The 22759-nt window shown below is 28.2% G+C and overlaps 1 protein-coding gene across 2 annotated transcripts in view; it reads left to right on the top strand.

Moving 5' to 3' along the window:
- The window catches only part of LOC111679774 (putative mediator of RNA polymerase II transcription subunit 24), an 84741-nt gene that overhangs the window by 44796 nt on the left and 17186 nt on the right, over positions 1-22759 (top strand). For both annotated transcript variants that reach the window (XM_046955680.1, XM_046955681.1), the window contains exon 2: positions 21600-22418. In XM_046955680.1, coding sequence (XP_046811636.1) covers positions 21701-22418 — 718 coding nt within the window. In that variant the 5' untranslated portion in view covers positions 21600-21700. The remainder of the gene's footprint in view (positions 1-21599; positions 22419-22759) is intronic.

Below are 22759 nucleotides of genomic sequence, written 5' to 3'. Positions count from 1 at the left end.
AGACTAGACTATAGACTAGACTATAGACTAGACTATAGACTAGACTATAGACTAGACTATAGACTAGACTATAGACTAGACTATAGACTAGACTATAGATAAGACTTTGGACTAGACTTGAGACTAGTCTTTGGACTAGGCTATAGACCAGACTAGAGATTAGACGAAATAAAATGTTCTACACAAAATTTGTCGCTGTCGTAATATTTACAAAAAAAAACTGTCGCTAGCGTAGAAGTTTTAATCAAATTTTGTTATAAGAATTTTGGTTTGTTTTTAATTTTAAATTTTCTTTAAAAACATTTAGCCACACTTTACTCAACCAGTATTTCTGTTATATTTCTTCTTGTTGTTTTGGGTCTCTGCTCTTTGTTTATGCCTTTTTTATTATTTATTTTTATTTTTTTTGCTAAACATTATTAAAGTGTTTTCTATATGTTTGTCGACATGTAAGAGTGAATTTCGCGGGAATTCATCATTCAAGCGTGCTTAGGTGAATTTGACCACAAATGGAGTTATCAAACCAAATACGTCTCTTTCATATTGAATGTTTTTTGTTTGGTTTTTTTTTTGTATTTTCTTTTTGGTTTTGTCGTCTGCTGCCAGTTAGTATGTGTTTAACTCACTAAAGGATTTAGTTAGATTCTAAAGAACTCTAAAAATGAAATTTTCTTTAAAGTATATGAATGTAGTTGTTGTTTTAACTCTCAAAGGGTATGTTTTTGTGTTTATGTTGTTTTTTTAAGTGTTTTAGGTTTTTTTTTCTTCTTAGTCTACTTGAAAAATAAAGATTTTTTTTAACGTTCTACTGCTGCTGCTGTTGCTTTGGCCAGAGGAGTGGCCTGCCTGTGTTATCTTGGCTACTGTATTTTTATAAGTAATTTTTTAACATGACCACTTATTAGACATGTTTGGTAACATGACGCAAATCAATCTTATTTTTTTTTTTAACAAAAAACAACAACAATAATAATAACTACTATATACAACATCTAAACGTGCTTTAGTTTGTACAAGATTTTTCTCTTCTAATGGTTGTTGTTAAGTAGGCATGTTTGTTGTAGAGACAGACAACAACAACAGCAACAAAATATTGATTATTACTACTATGGCAAAGGAATTATTATAGAGATGTTATTTTTTTATGCTTAAATTTATAGTTTTTTTTTCTTTTAGTTTTTACTAAATATATACATATAGTTATTTAGCATAATTTCTAATAATTTTCTTAAGAATCTCTGGCTATTTTTAGCATAAAGTTTTATAAAATAAAAACAAAAGACTTAGAAAAGAAACTTGTTAAGAAAAAAGTTAATTTATTTATATTTTGTTAGAAAAATTTAAAAATTTTACTTTTACGAAAATATTTTCTACAAAATTAAATGATGGCGTTTAATTAAAAAAAATTATGCTAGCGACATTTTTTTATATAAAATTTTAATAAAGCGACAAATTTTTATAAAAAAAAAAATTACACTAGCGGCAGTTTTATGGAAAATTTTTAGGTAATTGTTAAATTTGTGTGAAATGCAAGTGAAAATTATACTCAAGCGACAAATTTTTATATATAAATTTACCCCAGCGACAATTTTATATATAATTTTACTTAATTGATATATTTGTGAAATGCAAGCGACATTTTTTTATAGAAGAGATGATGCCAATGACATTTTTTCTTAATTATTTTAAAATAGCGACAAAGAAAATTAAAATAGCGATATAGAAAATTTTACGTTAGCGACAGTTTTATAAAAAATTTTACGCTAGCGCCATTTGTTATCGATTATTTAAAGTGAGCGACAAATTTTTTATAGAAACATTAACGTTAGCGACAGTTTAATAGGAATATTTACGCTAGTGATAAATTTCAAGCGACAATTTTTTTTATAGAAAACTTTATACTAACGACATTTGTAATAGATTATTTAAATTTAGCGACACATTTTTTATAGTTTTATAAAAATTATATGCAAGCGACTAATTTCTGTAGCAACCGACAATTTTTGTGATAGAAAACTGGCGACATTTGTTGTCGTTTCTTTAAAATTTATGTAAAATAAAACAAATTTGTGTAGAAATTTTATTCAAGCGACAATTTTTTATAGAAAACTTTACACTAGCGACATTTGTTATAGATTAAAGTTAGCGTCACATTTTTCATAGAAACTTTAATGTGAGCGACAGTTTGATAGAAAATTTTACGCAAGCGACAAATTTCTGTGGAAAAGTTTATACAAGCGACAATTTTTTTAATAGAAAACATTACACTAACGATATTTGTTAGAAATTATTTAAAGTTAGCGATACATTTTTCATAGAAACTTAAATGTGAACGACACTTTGATAAATTTCTGTAGAAATTTTATGCTAGCGACAATTTTTGATAGAAAACTTTACACTAACGACATTTTTATAGATTATTTAAAGTTAGCGATACATTTTTCATAGAAACTTTAATGTGAGCGACAGTTTGATAGAAAATTTTACTCAAGCGACAAATTTCTGTAGAAAATTTTATACAAGCGACATTTTTTATAGATTATTTAAAGTTAGCGATCAATTTTTATATAAACTTTAATGTTAGCGACAGTTTAATAAGAAAATTTTACGCTAGCGATAAATTTCTGTAAAAATTTTATGCAGGCGACAATTTTTTTAAAGAAAACTTTTTTTTATAGATTATTTTAATCTAGCAACAAAACTTTCTTTGCAAGCGACATCTTTCATACATTTTCTTTAAGCTAGCGACAAATTTTTATAAAAATTTTATACAAGCGACATTTTTTTACAGAAAACTTTACACCAGCCTTATTTTTTATAGATTATTTAAATCTAGCAACAAACTTTTCTTGTTTACAAGCGATATTTTTCATTTATTTTCTTTAAGCTAGCGACAAAATTGTATAGAAACTTTAACGTAAGCGTCAATTATACAAAAAATTTCACGCTAGTAATAAAATTCTGTAAAAAAATGTATGCTAGCGACGAGTTTTCTTATAAATTTTACGCTAATGACAAAACTTTTATAGAAAATTTTAAATATTATACATTTGCGACATATTTTCAGAGAAAAGTTGACGCTAGCGTCATTTTTTGAAAAATTACTTGAAGTTTAAGAAAAACTTTTGTTAAAAATTTTAAAAGTTTATGTTTATTTCAGAAAATATTTTAATTTATTTATTTTTTAGCTTTCAAATGAAAGTTTATGTCTGTCCATCCAAGAGCTATTAAAAAATTCTAACTTTCGAAAGCTAGAAACTCCTTCTTGAAGAATGTGAAAAGAAAACTGGATTTTAACATTTAATGTGGTTTGCAAGCCACATGTAATCAATAACAAAAAAAAACAGACATTTAACAAGGAAGAACAGCTTTTTTCTTAGCAATTTTATTAAACAATATAAACTCTTAACAAAAAATAACATTTAATTATATTTAACTAAACTATAAAAAAGTTAAGGGGAAGATAAATATTTGTCAATTTTAATAAATGGCCAAGATGAATGAGTTTAAAACGATTTATCAAAAAAAATTTCTAAAAATATTACTTAGTGGGTTGTTAGTTAAACATTAATTAATAGGAAAATATGTGTAATAGAAAGGAAAGGAATTAAAAGAGAAAATAGATCTAAATAAATGACTAAATATTATAAATAATAATATTTTGACAAGAAAGAATTACCTTTAAGAGGGAATTTGTTAAACAATTTTAAGGTGTATAACACAAACATTTCATGCTGCCACCTCATTAGAGGATTTCAACATGTTTGTTGATAATTTATTTGTGGTTGTTATTTAAGTTTTTTTTCTTTGTAATAATGGCCACCACCATTTGAAACATGTCATCATAATGATCGATGCTTTTATGGCAAACAATTTGTGTAATGCAGATGTTATTGTTGTGTAATATTTAATGTTCAAATTTTATGGCTTGTTTTGTAAATGATCAAATCTATTTACAAATTACTTCAGAGATTTAATATTTTTTTATTATTTTTGAAGTTTTATTTTGGTCATAAATTTAATTACAGTTATTTCAAAAAAGTTTTGAAATATTCTTTAAAAAAAAAAAACAAAAGACTTAAGACATAAACTTTTTTTACAACAAATTGAATATGAATATTAAACTGATGATTCACAAAATAAGTTAATATCCTGTTGAATATTTTAAACAATTTTTTAGTTTATTTTCCTAAAAACTTACTCTTTCTCTTTTAAAACATCAAACAAAACAAAAGACTTAAGACACATACCTGTTAGTTTAACCTCAAGCATTTTTACTGTCACATTTATTTACCAAATAAACAAATGCTAAATTGTTTAATAATTGACATTAAGTATTTGTGAAACAATATTTATATAAACTTTCAATTTAACATTAATTGTGTTTATCAATAAATTGTAAACATTTCCAAATATTAATACAACTTTCATTCAACTTTATAATTGCTCAAATTCATCAACACATTTAGGCAGCAAAATAGAAAGTCATTGAAAAAGAAACATTCTTATTTTGAAGAATTTATATAAATAAAGAACAACAATTTCAATTATTTTCAATTTCATTAAAAGACAAAAAAAAAACAGTTTTTCTTAAATTTTTTTTATAATATTTATTTGCTTAATAACCAAATCTGTAAAAACAACTTCTTAAAGAATTAGAAGCTAAATATGGTTATTTGAACATAAAAACGCAGTAGCTCAAGATTATTAAAAATAAAAAGAATGAAAAAAAACAACATGTTTAATCATAATAATTAAGCATGACACAGCAATAATTAAACAAAATATTAATAACTTCTATAATTGGAAAAAAATATTTCGAAAAAATAAAACATTGTTTCTTAAACGTTTCTAAAAATAAAACGTGTGAAAATAATTGAATGATAATGGGGTTTTGTTTAAGAAAAAAAAATTCTTAAAAAATGATGCATCAAAATTCAGAAAAGCATGTTTTATGGATCGATAGAAAGTTTTATGGTTTTATCATGTCTTTGCTTAACTGACAATTAATTATATAATGACAATAGATTATAGACTAGACTATAGACCAGACTATAGACTAGACTATAGACTAGACTATAGACTAGACTATAGACTAGACTATAGATTAGACTATAGACTAGACTATAGACTAGACTATAGACTAGACTATAGACTAGACTATAGACTAGACTATAGACTAGACTATAGACTAGACTATAGACTAGATTATAGACTAGACTATAGACTAGACTATAGACCAGACTATAGACTAGACTATAGACTAGACTACAGACTAGACTATAGACTAGAGTATAGACTAGACTACGGACTAGACTATAGACTAGACTATAGACTAGACTATAGACTAGACTATAGACTAGACTATAGACTAGACTATAGACTAGACTATAGACTAGACTATAGACTAGACTATAGACTAGACTATAGACTAGACTATAGACTAGACTATAGACTAGACTATAGACTAGACTATAGACTAGACTATAGACTAGACTATAGACTAGACAATAGACTAGACTATAGACTAGACTAGAGACTGGACTATAGACTAGATCGGCTTTAATAATCAAACGCTTACGTTTTCTTTAAAAATATAAAAAAAAATTGTTGTCTCTAACTTTTTTCCAAAACTAACGTCTATAAAACTCTAAATATGTAGAAGTTTTTATTAAAAAAAATATCGCTTACTTTTTTTTCATATAAATTTTTGTCGCTAAAATAAATTTTTCTTTAAATATCTCCCTTTGCCATAAAATTTTGTAAAAATTGTTTTCTTTTTTTATAAAAAAAATTTAATCTTCTTAATTGCTTTTAAGTTTTTCTAAACTTTTCCTAAGAATAGTTTAAAATTCAAAGCATTTTAATGCATTTTATTATAAAAAGTAAAAAAAAAAAAGGAAAACTTTACAAAAAGTTCAATAAACCTAATGGCAACAATAACAAACAAGCAAACAAAAAAATAAATAAATATAAAAAACAACAACTTACAAACAGTAATTAAGTTTTATTTATTAAGCTTGCAACAATAACAAAAAAACTTATAGAAATTCTTATGTAATGACACAAACAAATAAAAAAACTAAATGTTTATGATGAGTATTATACTTGTTGTTGTTATTGCTGGACATGTTGCAGTTATTATTGTTGTTGTTTTAAAAGTAAATATCTTTAATATAGGTGTACGATATTAGTAAACATTAAATCGTAGGCATGCATCTTTAATATGATGTTAAATCATCAGTGTAAGTAAGATTTCTTTTTTTTGTTTTGGTGTTCATGCAACATCTTTACAACAAAAAAATATTATTGCCATAGCTGTTTAACTGCTTTAGTTGATGCTGCAGCATAGTTTTCTTAGTAAATATGATGTTATATTGCTGTTGCATCAACAACTATTGTTGTTATTGTTGTTGTTGCATTTATGTGCAACCAAAGAGAGTGCAACAAAATATTGTAATTGTCATTACAGATCAGTGTCGACACCTGGTTAAATGAAGCAACACTAACAAATGTTGTTGTTCTTGCTTAAATGTAAGTCTATGTCTGTCTGTCCTTCTATAGGTCTGTCTGTCCTTATCTCTGTCTGTTTGTTTGTCTTGGTATCTTTCTGTATGTTTGTTTTCTTCTTTGTTTTTGTTGGTTGCTTGCTTGGTATGTTGTTTAGTTAAAGTTTCTTTTTTATTGTGTTACTGTTGCATCACATTTGCAGCCTGCTGCAGATGTTGTCAACAAAATCTAAAATTCTCTTTCTTTTCTTTTTCGTTAGCTTATTGTTGTGTAGTGTAGTGTTAGTTAAGGTAGTTGTGTATTGTTAAGTTAGTAGTGATTGCAACAACAAGAGTAACAGCAGCAACAACACAAGTATAGAATTACAACTTATTGCTAAAGCTTGAACTGTCGTTTGAATCCTTGAGCCGACAGCATGTTAAAGCGCAAGGCGCACCTTTTAAGACAATGTCAATGTTAATGGTCAACATATGTTCATTTGCAACAAAAAAGCATACATATAAAATGACCAACAAACAATAGCAACAAAAAGAACCACTACCACTAGAAACACAAAATAATGTTATAATGGTTTACCAACAACAACAACAAAAACAAATCAGTAACAACAAAAAACAAACTTAAGTAATAGCATTAAAATGAACACTCAAAATGTTTAAATAAAATAAATCTGTTAGGTTTAACCCTTTAAATGGGAAAGCAGGTCAAAAGTTAGAAAAATCTGTTAAAAAGTAAAAAAAAATGGATTTTAGGTGAAAAATTAAATTTTTAGCAAAAATCTACTATAGACTAGGCCATAGACAAGGCTATATATTAGACTATAGACTAGACTATAGACTAGACTATAGACTAGACTATAGACTAGACTACAGACTAGAGTACAGACTAGACTATAGATTAGAGTACAGACTAGAGTACAGACTAGACTATAGATTAGAGTACAGACTAGACTATAGACTAGACTACAGACTAGACTATAGACTAGACTATGGACTAGACTACAGACTAGACTATAGACTAGACTACAGACTAGACTATAGACTAGACTATAGACTAGACTAAAGACTAGACTTAAGACTAGACTATAGACTAGACTATAGATTAGACTATAGACTAGACTATAGACTAGACTATAGACTAGACTATAGACTAGACTATAGACTAGACTATAGACTAGACTATAGACTAGACTATAGACTAGACTATAGACTAGACTATAGACTAGACTATAGACTAGACTATAGACTAGACTATAGACTAGACTATAAACTAGACTATAGACTAGACTATAGACTAGACTATAGACTAAACTATAGACTCGACTATAGACTAGACCATAGACTAGACTAAACTACAGACTAGCCCTAGAATAGACTTGCAAAAAATATTCTTCAAAAATTTGTCGTTGTTTAACTTAAGCTTTAAAAGGGTTAATTTATATTATCAATCTTTTAAGCAGGGAGAGAGAAATGGGCGCCAGTGATTAAGTTGGTCAAGAGAAAATAAAAAAGAATGAAAGAAAAATTATGTGGTCACTGGTCAATGTTAGGTTTAATGCTAATGAACATGAGATGACATTAAATATAATGTTCTCTTAACAAAAAAAAAACAAAGAACCTCTACAAAACACATAACAATTAAAATGTTTTTTTTTTTACGTTAAATAAATATTTAAAGGAAATAAAAATAAATTGTTTTAGATTTACACCAATCTTAATTTTTCAAAAATGTTGTATGGTTTTTTTATATATAAAGAAAAACAACTAAAACATGCCAACAATGTATATGAATGTGTGTGTTCAAAAAATGTGTTCAAGTTAAATGACAAACTCTTTGTGACATGCTGTTGTCACATTGCATGTCAAAAAATGCCTGTGACAACTAAACAAACAAAAAGCGAAAACTTTTCAGTCAATAGCACCAGCAACCAATGATTAGTAGTGTCACTGATGGTGTCATTGTATTGTTTAAAAAAATAAAACAAAAAAAAATGTGAAAAAATTGCATGTGATATTTATCACTTTTTGTGCACAAACCAAGACAAAATTGAACAAAAACACTTTTAAACGGAAAATTATTATTATATGAAGTTCCTATATGGATTTTAGACATTGACATCATAGATACAGAGTGTAATATACATACACACATATTTCATAGTTTATTTATGTGTAGCATTTTTTTATTTGTCTTATTTATGAATACAATGTTTGATTAAAATATTTTTTTCTTCACAAAAACAACCTAGTCTGTCATATATGTATATTGTGTGTGTATTGTTTTTTATTTATTTTTATGTTATAACAATAAACGTTGACATTATAATGTCATTTGTTTTCTCATGTATTATAGATCTGGGGGTATTAAAGAAATACTTCCGACAGTGTCAAGAGCATTCATCCATCATTTGTAGCAAAGAATTTCACACATTTATTGTATTTGTATGGACTTCTTAAGAAATTCATAACAAAATAAAATTCAATTGATTTCATGATTTCTTAAGAACAATCTTAATTAGTTCAATTCAATATTAAGTAAAAGTGAAATTTAAAAAATTTTACAATGATATACATACAATGAAATTTTTAAAGAAAGTTTTTCAAAAAACTAGAACGACAATAGACTAGACTATAGATAAGACTATAGACTATAAACTAGACTATATACAAGACCACAGACTAGGCCATTTACAAAACAATAGACTAGACCATAGACTGGACCATAAACTAGACCATTGACTAGACCACAAACTAGACCATCGACTAGACCATAGACTAGACCATAGACTAGACTATAGACTAGACTACACTAGACTAGACCATAGACTAGACCATAGACTAGACTACAGATTAGACCACAGACTAGACTATAGATTAGACCACAGACTATAACATAAACTAGACTATAGACTAGACTATAGACTGAACTAAAAACTAGCCTCTAAACTAGACCATACTCTAGACTATAAACTAGACTATAGACTGGACTATAAACTAGCTTATAAACTACAAACTAGCTTATAAACTGTAGACTAAACTATGAACTAGACTATAGACTAAACTATAAAATAGACTATAGACTGGACTTTAAACTATAGACTATACTATAGGCTAGACTTTAGACTCTACTATAGGCTAGACTAAACTTGACTTGACCAGAGACAAGACTATAGACTACATTATAGATTAGACTATAGATTAGGCCATAGACTGGGCTATAGACTAGACCATGGACCACACAATAGACTAGACCATAGACAAGACGGTAGACTAGACTATAAACTACATCATAGACTAGACTAGACTATAGACTAGACTATATACTAAACTTTAGACTAGACCTTATACTACACTATAGACTAAACCATAGACTACTCCATAGAATAGACCATAGACTAGATTAAGACTAGGACCTAATATAGACTATAGAGGTTTATAAACTAGCCTATAAGCTTGACTATAGACTAAACTCTTAACTAGACTATAGACCAGACTGTTGACTAGACTATAGACTAGACCATAGAATAGACCATGGACTACACTATAGAATAGACCATAGACTGCACCATAGAATATACCATAGACTACCTACCTTATACTAGACTATAGATTAGACTACAGACTAGACTATAGACTGGACTATAAACTAGACTATAGACTAGACTAAAAATAAGAACATAAGCTAGACTATAGACTACACTATAAACTACACTATAGACTGGACTTAGATTAGACTATATGTCAGAATATAGACTAGACTGGACCATTGACTACCCTAGACTAGGCTATAGAATAGACCATAGACTAGACTAAAGACTGGACTATAGTTTAGACTATAGACTGGATTATAGACTAGACTATATGCTAGACTATATGCTATACTATAGACTAGACTATAAACTAGACCATAGACTTTAGACTATACTACAGACTGTGTTATGGACTGGACTACAGACTAGACTACAGACTAGACTACAGACTATACTACATACTAGCCTGTAGAATATACTATAGATCAGACTTGATTAAAGCTGTCGCTAATGTAAAATGTTCTCTAAAAATTTGTCGCTAGCTTGAAATCTTTGAAATAAAATTGTCGCCAATGTAAAACTTTTTATGAAAATTTGTCGTTAGCATATTTTTTTATAGATTTGAAACACATTTGAATTTTTTTTGAGGCGCATTTATGACACTTTAAAATAATTAAACATTCCATTGTTATAATATACCGACATTCGCAGATAATATTTATTTTTTTGTTAAAAATTTTTTTTTTGTTTATCTCTGGCACATAATGTAACAATAATAAATAAAAGTTCAATGTTTTTGAAATGCAATTAAGAGGCAAAAACAATTTTTTAGCAAAAAAAAATTGTTTTTTTCTTATTTATACAATTAAGTTCATTAAACCTGACATAAATAAAATATAAATATTTCACTCCTCACAAGCTTAAACACATTAGCATTATTTATGAAACAATTTAAAACTACTTTATGCTGCCAGTTTAATACTAATAATGTACATTAGTACATACCTAAGTAAACGTTTAAACATAGAAATATTTATAGACAAGGCCGTTCGATTTTAAATTTATATTTATTGAATACAAAAAAAAATTTTAGATAACTTTTTTTCTCTAAAGTTTTAATAAAGCATATGTTAAATTTTTTAAACTAATTAAGTGGAAATAATATTAAAAAAAGGAAGGATTTTATTACTTTATGAGAAATAAAATAACAAAATATTTTAAAGCTGCTCAAACAGCAAAAAAGTTTTAAAATATTTTTTCCTTAAGCTTTGATCATGAGTCATAGTTTATTTTCAAAAGCTGTTGAAACCAACTGCTGCCACTACTGTTTCTTATCTTTAAGTGGTTTTTTTTTAAACCACATCGTTATAAAGTCTTGCAAAAAAATTCGTTTTAAATAAAGAATTTATTTTTATTTTATTTAAGTCATAGCCTTATCAAAAAAAGGTAACTTTATAGCCACTATAAATATAATTAAAATAGAAAAATTATTACTCTAATATTTCTAGCAGATGTGTATCATAAAAACTCTTGAAAAATATAACAAATGTTTAAATATAACAAGTAGGAAAGTATAGTCGGGCATGGCCGACCATATGATACCCTACACCATGAGTATATTTTTACAATTTTTACTTTTATAAAATTTTTATTTTTTGTAAAGAAACTTTTATGTTGAATATTACCATAATTCTAAAATATTTAAGCCATTTATTGATAAAAAACTAAAATTTCTAAATTAGGCTTTATATAGGTCAAATATGGGCCGATCCTCGGTAAATTTGGGAAAAGGATATATTTCTAAATAAAAGTTAGTTTTGTTGAGTTTCATTGCGGTACAAATGGTTACAAGTCAATTTTAGACGTTTAAGTAATTTTTTGAAGGGGGGTTTGTATGAGGGCTATGGTCAAATATAGGCCGATCCTTACGAAAATCTGCAGTATCATTTATACTTATATAAAACTTATTTGTGCCAATTTTTAGAGAGATAGCAGAATATTTGACGTAATTATAGCATAAAAAGTTCAAATCGGGAGGTACGGTTGTATGGGGGCTAGGTGAAATAATGGACCGATTTCAACCATTTTCAATAGGCTTCGTCCTTGTGCCAAAAAACATGCTTGGTCCAAATTTCATCATATTATCTTGAAAATTGCGGCCTGTACCTTGCGCACAAGGTTTACATGGACAGCCAGCCAGCCGGACAGACGGACGGACGGACATGTCTTAATCGACTCAAAAAATGATTCTGAATCGATCGGTATACTTTAAGGTGGGTATTGGACCAATATTTTTGTATGTTACAAACATCAGCACAAACGTATAATACCCTCCCCACTATAGTGGTGTAGGGTATAAAAAGCACCGTTTTTTTACATAAATCATCTAAATAAGATTTCAAAAGAATTCAAACTAAAAAAGATCTAACTTTCATTTTAGAATTTAAACATTAATAGTAAATAATCTAGATTGTAAAACATTAATCACTTACTTCATTTAAATTAAAAATTTTACACCTTGGCTACATGAACGAATTTTAAATTAAATGAAAATTAATCATTTAATAAAAAAACTATAAAATTTCCATTTTCCTTTTTTTTATTTGAAAACTAGGAAAGTCCATTTGGTGCTTTACAAAAAGTACTATGTCAAAAATAAAATTAAAAATTTTACACTTTGTTATGGAAATTGTACATTAAAGTCAAAGTTTTATATCAAAAAAAAATGTTTCTTTTTGAAACTTTTTAAAAAGCGACAACTTTTTATAGGAAATTTTACGCTAGCGACAATTATTTATAAAAAAATTACACTAGTGACAAAAGTCTATTAATAAATCTACAATACCGACATATTTTTATTTGAAAATTAAACGCCAGGGACAAGTTTTTTCAGTAATTTTCACATTAGCGACAAAATTTCATAAAATATTTTACTCTAGCGACAAATTTTGTAGACAATTTTAACTTAGCCATACATTTTTAATAAGAAAGTTAAACCATCGACATATTTTTAGAGAAAATTTTACACTGGCGACATATTTTTAGAAAAAAATTTAATACTAGCGACAAATTTTTAAAGAAAATTAAAAGCCAAAGACAAGTTTTTATAATAAATTTTTGAAGAAAATTTTTCACTAGCGGCAAATTTTATAGAATATTTTATGCTAGCGACAAATTTTTGTAGACAATTTTAACCTAGCGACAGATTATTAATAAGAAATTAACTCCAGCGACATATTTTTAGATATAATTTTTACAATAGCAACAAATTTTTAAAACAAATTTACACTCTCACGACACATTTTAATAGAAAATTTAACGCCAAAGACAATTTAAACCTAGCGACATATTTTTAACTGAGAAATTTACTTCAGCGACATATTTTTAGAGAAAATTTTTACACTAGCGACAAATTTGTATAACAAATTTACCCTAGCGACATATTTTTATGGAAAAAAGACAAGTTTTTTAGAAAATTTTACGGTAGCGACAAATTTTTCTAGACAATTTTAACTTAGCGTTATATTTTTACTAAGAAATTTACTCCAGCGACATATTTTTAGAGAAAACGCTTACACTAGCGACAATTATTTATAAAAAAAATTTACACTAGCGAAATACCAAAGACAATTTTTGGAAGAACATTTTACACTAGCGACAACTTTTGTAGATAATTTTGCACTAGCGACAAATTGTATACAATATTTAACTCTAGCGACAAAATTTTGAAGACAATTTTGACATAGCGACATATTTTTACTAAAAAATTTACCACAGCAACACATTTTCACTAAAAAATTTAACAAAGCGACATATTTTTACTAACAAATTTACCAGAGCGACATATTTTTAGAGGAAAATTTACGCTGGCGACATACCCCAGCAACACAATTTCGCTAACAAATTTAACTCAGCGATATATTTTTAGAGAAATTTTTACGCTGGCCACATACTTTTATAGAAAATGTAAAGCAAGCGACAATTTTTTATAAAAACTATTATATTTGCGTTGAATTTTCATCGACAATTTTATTTCAACAATAAATTTTTATAGAAAACTTTTCACCAGCGATAATTTGGTACCTTTTTTTAAAAACCCCCAAAACTAACAACTCAAGTAAGCGAGACACAAAAACCAAAAACAATAATCTCACGAAACAAATCAAAACAACACGAATGAATGGCTACTATGACGAATACTGCACATATACACATCCGTTCATACATTAACAAACTCGTGCAGCAAACAAAAAATTGCATTATAACTAAAAAAAAAAAAAAACTTTTTTTTATAATCTCTTTTGCTCTCGACAACAATAAAAACAACAGATAATTCTTGTTGTTGTTGTTTTTGCTGCTGCTTTTTATGGCTCATCAACTGCATATTGTTTGTAAGCAACAACAATAGCAAATGGGTTGAAAAAGAAAACATATATACATACCTATGTATAATGTTGTCAAACAGGTGCAGCAACAACTAATAACAATCAGAACAACAGCGGCAGCAGTAGCCAACAGTAATAGCAGCAGAGGTGAGCAAACAAACAACAAAACAAAAAAACTTAAATTTTTTTTAGAAATACGAGAAGAGGGGTTTTTTATGAACCACCAGCAAAAGCTTCCATCATCAATATAAAAAGTTCTTTTTTTAGTAATTTGTTTTTGTTGCTGCTTCTTTTTGTTATCACATTTTTGTTGTTGTTGTATTCACTGGGCCACACTGTGAAGGTCAGCAACTTTTCACAAAAAAAATCGGAAAAAAATCAAAACCTCTGCTATAAAAACGTAGTCAATGTCTGTATGGGTTGTACACATGGCTGCATTAAATGCTGTGATGGGGCAAGCAACAGTAGTGGAACATTGAGCATGTTGTTGTTGCTGCTGCTGCTGATGTTGTTTTTCAGTTTCAACTTAAAGCATTTAAAAAGTAAATGATAACATATGGTTTCTGCTTAAATATTAAATTAATTCAAACAACTATACCCATCATAATCACCCATAGTTCTTGATTTTTATTTTTTAATTATTTATACTAGCTAAGCATAACGAAATCATAACAATAATGTTAATTATATTGTTTTTCAAAAAAAGAATGAACAAAAATTCAGTCATTTTCAAGTCAGCACATGTGTGTTGTCTGTCATAAACCTTTAGTGTTTGCCAACTTTATTCTACACTTGCCATTTTTTATGGCTTAACAACTGTTCTTAACGGTTTGTCAGAGAGAAAAATTCTTGTTTTAGATTAAAGGAAAAAATAGTTCATTAACTATTTCCATTTAATAAAAGGTTTATAAGGAAAATATTTCTTAACTATTGCAAAAAAATAAACAAGGTTTATTATTAGTTCAAAAACCTTAAATATACCAGGAATCTACAAAATTTTATAGAATCATAAAAATATAATAGAAAACTTTATTATACTGTTTGTTTTAGATAAATTGGTAAGAATAATTAACAATACAAAGATAATTTTTGTCAGCGACAAGTGTTTTTTCGAAAATTTTAGGCAAGCGACTATTTTTATAGCAAACTTAAAGCTGGCGACAATTTTTATAGAAAAATTTTAGTTATCGACTATTTTAATAGAAAATTTTAAACTAAAGACGAATTTTTATAGACAATTAGACGCCGGTGTCATGTTTTAAAAGACATTTTTACTCTAGCGACATATTGTTGTAGCAAACTTGAAGCTGGCAACAGTTTTTATAGAAAGTTTTAAGCTGGTGACTACTTTTATAGCAAATATGAAGCTGACGACAAAATTTTATAGAAAATTTTGATACGGCATCAAGTTTTTATGGAGAATTGTACGCCGACGACAAATTTTTATAACAAATTTAAAGTAGACAACAATTATTTTAGGAAATTTTGAGCTAGCGACTATTTTTATAGAAAATTTGAAGCTGTCGACAATTTTTAAAGAAAAGATTGTGTTGGCGACAAATTTTAAGCCAAAAAAAATTTAAAATTTTAATTTTGATTAACTCTACACCATTAATGATTTAAAGAATTTTAATTTGATCTAATTTCTACAATTCCTAAAAATAAAATTTCAATTATTTTTCATATTAATGATTTCTGAACAATCCATCGCTCACAGACTAGCATGTTGCATGCCATAGTTTCTTAACAGTCAATATTTTTTTTGTAACCAAAGTGTGATTTGAACCTAAACCACAACAATTTCAAGTTAACAGAAAAAAAACAAATAAAATAAAACATAATAATAAAGGCAACAAACATTAAGCAAAACATATAGAAAAAACCTTAAAGGCGCACATGCCTGCCTGACGGATTGGCTAGCCTGAGCCCCTTTACCAAGCAATGTTGCACTAAAGCATAAGCCACAATATTAAGCCACAACACAGACTCCAAACATAAAAGGCGCTTAAAACTAAAGCTTTGCTTTTTTTCCTGGCTTGAATTTGTTTCTCTTTTTATTCCAGTATAAGTATGTAAAAATTGCTACAATTCTTGCATATTTTTTTTTCCTAAAGGCCCGTTTTTTTTATTTTGTTGTTGTGGGGAGTTTGTGTTATTAGTTTTTTTACATTTATTGCAGCAAACAACTTGAGTTATTCTAAAGGATAAAGCATTGCTTAATAGAGGGGGGACTGAGGAGCAGCAAGGTGTGTTTGTTTGCTAATAACTGACAGCAGACTGGCAAGTCCGCATTCTTTTAAAGGTTGCCAACTTTAAAAATCTTTACAAAAAAGGCCTGCTTGCTTGCCTTGCAACTCTTAACTTGTTACAATTCTTTTTTTTATTTTTATTTTTATTATTATTATTATTGTTGCTGTTGTTGTTGTCGTTTTTGGTTTATAAGTAAATTAAGTTTTGGTTCGTATGCTTGCATTTTTTGTGTTATTGTTGCCTAGATTACCTTCGTTTTCTTTCGGGGCATTCTTTTGCGAAAAAACGCATTCAAAACTCCACTCACATACTATTACAACTACAAAAATGTAGGCGTGCAGCAAAAACAACAATAAGTACAAAAAAATATAGCCGGCTTTTGCATATTTTACTGTGCTTCTCTTTTTATGGTTTAGTTCTGGAATTTGTTTTTGTTGGTTTTTACTTGCTATTTGACTAGAATTGCAAGCAGGGATGGAAATTTATTTTCAAAAATTAAACCTGGGAAAGAGTTTTGAAGTTGAATTCTAGTTTAGATCCAGTTTAGTTCTGTTCTAGTTCTGTTCTAGTTCTGTTCTAGTTCTGTTCTAGTTCTGTTCTAGTTCTGTTCTAGTTCTGTTCTAGTTCCGTTCAAGTTCTGTTCTAGTTCTGTTCTAGTTCTGTTCTAGTTCTGTTCTAGTTCTGTTCTAGTTCTGTTCTAGTTCTGTTCTAGTTCTGTTCTAGTTCTGTACTAGTTCTGTTTTTGTTTTGTTCTGTTCCAGTTCTGTTATAGTTCAATTTTAGTTCTGTTCTATTTCAATTCTAGTTCTTTTTTAGCTCAATTTCAATTTTAGTTAATTTCAGTTTTACATCCCTGTCTGAACAATTTATGTTAGGAATTTGTAATTATTGGTCTATGGTTTCTTTATATTTCTAGTTATTTGTTTGCCTTTTTCACTCCTAGTTTAAGATTTTTTTCGTTGGTCTGTGCAGCGCTGTCTCATGCATAAGGAATTTAATTTTTCTTGTATATAATTGATAAATGCTTTAAGACATTTAGAGCAGCTCCTGGTTATTACACACAAATTTTTTTTCAACATTCGTTAACTTTAAAATGGGCTTGTTAGAGTTTTGTGTCAATACTTTTTTTTCTTGCTTTAGCAGCCTTATATATTTTTCCTTTAGAATTTATGTTAACAGCAATTGTGGCCTGGCCTAAGTAGTAGAAATATTTTGAAAGGATTGTTTTTTATGGGTTTTTAATTAATTTAAAATGATTTTTATAGATTCTGAGAAGATTTAAAGATCATAAGATAAATGAATTCATAGCTATTAGAGTTGTTGTGAAAGAAAAAAGTGGGGATAACATTTAAATTGATTTTAATTAAAGCAAAGCAATGACAAGACAAGATATAAAAGATTTGTATGTGTGTGTGTGTAAAAATTTTGCAAAATTAGTAAAAAGCATGGAAGAAATGTTATTGAAAATTTACACATTTTTAAAAATTTTTAAAAGTTTAAAATAAAATCAGATTAATAAATGTTTTAAATAGGTTTATTGCTCTGGGTGATTATCAGCAAATAATTACATTGAACTGCAAAAATTTTATTTAATTGAAAATACACGCAAATATATTGAAATTTCCTATAATTATATGAAAATTAAAACATTTCTTAAATTTGTTATTCAATTCAAATCTATTGTATTACATTTGATATTTGTAATTTCAAAACAAAAAAAAATAAAAATGTTAACAACTAATTGTTAATTTATACAACATTTGAAAATAAAAGCAATTGTAGAAGAAAAAAAAAACTAAAATTTTATTGCCATTTTATAAAAACCACTAGAGCAAATAATTGCCCAAATATAAAAAGAAAAATATTGAAATTGAAAAAAATTAAACTACAAAATAAATAACCACAAATCGAGAAATGGAAAATTATGAAAAAGGAAGCAGAAAACATTCAAGTTTTCACTTTAATTTTTATATTTTGCTTTTTTTTTCAACATTTTCTTGTTGTGGTCATCATCATCTACAATTTTTCAAATTTCCATAAAGTGTAACGGTCAACTTGAACATTTTTTTTATTTACTTATTCCACATTTCTTTATTACTTTTTTATTTTGGTTGAGAGTTTCTTTTATGTTAAATGTGTTATTACTGGGTGACTTACATTTTTGTTTTAATGGAAAACAATTACATTTTGTAATTATTTTTTTTATAATTTCTTTATACTTTCTTATTACCAACAAACCAAACCGTTAAGTTTAATATTTAAACTAATTTTTCTGCAGTTTGTTTTTTTATATTTATTATTTATAAAAAACCAACTAATGTGAGAAAATTTGTATATTTTATGCAAATTTTTTTTATAAGACTGGTTTAACACTTGTTAATGAAAATATTTTACTTTGTATAACAAAGCTTGCCTTTGCCTTTTTTTAAATATTAAACCTACTTTTATTTAAGTCTTTAAGAGCCTAAGTCTTAGTGTGTTAAACTATTAGTAGTAAGACTTTTATTTAAAAAAAAAACTTTAATTTAAATTTAATTTAATTAGAAAATTTTCTTAACTTTTAAATAATTTGAATATTTTGTTTGCTATTTTTAACAAATTTTCAAACCACCCTCGTTTATTTATTTTAATAATTTGTTTTCAAATTTTATCAGCTTTTCTTAAGATTTAAAATTTTTGAAATCGCTCTACTATTTTTGAAGTTATTGATATTTTTCCTAAAACTGTCCTCTATTAATATTAATCATACGCCCTGTTTGAAAATTTTTAAAATTTTAATTTTGAGCTTTCTTAAGTTTTTAAACAGAATTTAACTCATTTTTCGTTAAAGGTATACTATTTGTAATATTTTTAGCTTTCTACGGCTGTTTAAGCTTTGCACAGTGGGCCTCAAAAAAGGAAAGAAAGTGAAATTTCTGGTTTTTAAAAAAATTACATTTTTTAAAAAACTTAAGCTATATAAATCTTGGTTAGTAAAGAAAAGGACTTGACGAATAGGTTCGTCTATTCGTAAGACAGAATTTCCGTCGGGTCATGTGGCTCAGTTGGGATGGTGGCAATAGATGGCGGTCTGCGATGAATTTAGCTTACCGGGATCCGTCCAACCTTGCACCTGGCCACACTTCCCCAAGGGAGTGAATAGCTAGCTTCAGCAGAAGGGCAGAGCGCTCATTTGAACAAGCTAGCAGCTTGATATGACCCTGGAACCAGCCAGCGTCATCATTTTGGGGGGCAGGTCCTGGATTCTCCTTTAGGATTTTCCAGTATACGCCTAGCATCTTTTGACGGATTTCCCCACCATTTTTCCTGGGAAATAGCTCCGTCACTGTTGCTGCGGTCGACATTGAAGAAGGGGTCTCCTTCTCGTATTGTTACCGTTTAGGCGCCTCGGCAGCAGTTATGACCACTTCTGCCTCAGCTGGAGGATTGGAGCTCTTTAGCCTAGCCAGGAGGCTTTTCGCCCACGCGAGAGACGCTTTCTCGTCGCTCGTTAAAACATCGTTGGGTTTGGCGCTGTGACGCTCAACGATTCGTTCGGCGGCCAGCCGATGAACAAAAGCCTTTCTGGAAGTTTTTTTGTGTCTGGGGGAAGAATTTTGGGATACATTGGAAGAGCTAGACAACGAGTTCAAGAGGACTTTTCCAATATAGGGAGAGGTGCAGCAGAGGGATCCGACATCGGGGTCGACGATTCCACATTTGCACAGGGCACTTGGGAGACCTTTATGTCACCCGAAGGCATGGATTTGGCTGACTTTTAATCAGCAAGGGCTGCTCTTGCGGTTGCAGAGGTACTCGCCATGACAGGCAGAGATACCTCACCGCTGGGACTTTTACCTACAACCGAAGGCTTAGTGGACGGTATTGGCTTACAAGCAGCCAGCTTTTGCCAGCAACTTTGCTCGTAGTGTGAAGAATCTCTGTATTGGGTACATTTAAACATTCTAGCAATGTCTGTCTGTCCGTAATCAAAATTTCTTAAAGGCCATAGATATTTTACAGGATCAAATTTAGGATTTGAGAGTTTTGGTATTGAAAATCAATGAAATCATTCTATAAATTTCTGGGTTTTAAATTATAAAAGACCATAATCTGTGTTTTTAAAGAAAAAAACATGTTTATAACTTTTTTCAAATATATTTGTATGTGTAAGTCAAATCAACAACATAACTTAATAGCTTCAATTAAACTTCCATAATATAGATAATTATTTTGCTATTAAAATAGAACGTTCGATGGATTTGGCAAAATAATGAGGTGGAAAAATAAATGGAAACATAAAAAAATAATAACAAATCAATCGAAATATTATGTTTTTGGATAAAAAAAATTATTAAAAACTCATTAGATTGTTAAATATGTATAAAAAAAACCTTCGAAAAAACCTTTTTAAATTTTGCATTTATATTTGCAATTAACACCTGCAAATGCAAAAAGAGAAGAAAAAAAAATAAAACTAAAAATACCAGAAAAACATTCTTAAGCGTAATAAATATTAACATAATACTAAGATAAGCGGATAGACAGACAAATATGTTTTGCATACAAAAAAAAGTAATAATAATTACAAGCTTAGCAACACCATTTCCAACAGAAATTTTAAGTTAAATGAAATTTGTTTGTTTCTTAATTGAAAGAAATTTTTTAAATTATTTTTAAAACTTAAAAAATTTCTTTAGTTCTTTTTTAAATTCTTAAGGAAATGGTGTTATTATTGCAAAGTAGTAGAAGTGTTTCTTTATATTTCTATTTAATAGCTCTATTGAAAATGTCATGTTAAATTACTCTAAACATTATAATTATTTAACTGCCAATCAATGGAAAATATTTTAAAAATTATGTATTAAAGCAATTTTCTCTTCAATTTTTTTTTTGCCATTAAATATTCAAATTTTATATAATTTTTCTCTTCTTTTCATTTCTAGATTATGTTTTCTATATGACAGAATTGCGCGCAATATCTTAAAGCTATATTAGGAAAAAGTTCGTTGAGAACTTTTTGCTTAACTAATTTAATATCGAAAGCATGCGCCTATTTAAGACGCGCAAATCCATAGATACTACTCATAATCCTTTGGCATCGGATAGTCAAACCTCAAATCATTCACCAGTAGCAACATGTGCCTCGAAATTTACCAAATCAATAAGTGGTTCTTCTACCATATCATCGTCATTGCCCGATTTGCATGATAATTCACCCGTTATGATTTTAAGTTGTACGAATTTAAGTACCAGCGGTACTCCAAATATAGCAGTTTCCTCCTCAGCTCATACAACACCGCCCAAGAGTAATGATTCCATGTCGCCGCAACAATGTTCTACACCTGGTATACATTATCAAGCTGTTCAACAAAATCTTAATTACTCTCATAGTGGTAGACAGACACCATCGGCTTTATCTGTGGCCTCTTTAAATGATGCTGTCCTCCAGCGACCGGCCAGTGTGCATATTTTTAATCATAAGGCCAATTCTTTATTGTTAAATTATGGTGGCAGTAGTAATGATATAGCCGGTCCACCAACTGGTCAATATCAAAAATATTCTCAAAGTACAAATAATGGCACAATATCGAGAGGTTTGTTGGGGCAACATCATCGTAATACCTCTTCGTCGAGTAGTTGTATATATGAAAAGACGAATGGTGCTGCTGGAGCAAGAAATTCTATTGGTGGTAGTTTGAATATAACACCGAATGGTTGTAATAACAAGCAAAGTAATTCTTTGCAATTAATGGGATCTAATGGTAAGTTTGATAACTAGTTTTTATATTAAAAGTTTAAAGCTTAAGGAAAAAGCTTTTTAGTTTCGAGATTTTATACAAAGCTTAATGTTATACAAAAGCTTTAAATGATGTTTAACTATAAAATCTAAATTTTTATATAAAAAGCTTAAAGCTTTGAGATAAAGCTTAAAAGCTTATATAAGGAGTGAGATCGAAAAATTCTTAACATACATATATGTTTATAAAAAAGAAACCACTAAACTTACAGCTTATTTTTTTTTTTTTTTTTTATTCAAATTATTATTACAATTTACAAAAAAAAAATATTTTTATAGTTTTAATCACTAGTGATGAAATTTTGA

The sequence above is a fragment of the Lucilia cuprina genome, chromosome 6, assembly GCF_022045245.1.
Source record: "Lucilia cuprina isolate Lc7/37 chromosome 6, ASM2204524v1, whole genome shotgun sequence".
In the NCBI taxonomy this organism is placed as follows: Eukaryota; Metazoa; Arthropoda; class Insecta; order Diptera; family Calliphoridae; genus Lucilia; species Lucilia cuprina.
Note: the sequence above shows the minus strand (reverse complement) of the source record. Positions and strands in the feature narration are given on the sequence as shown.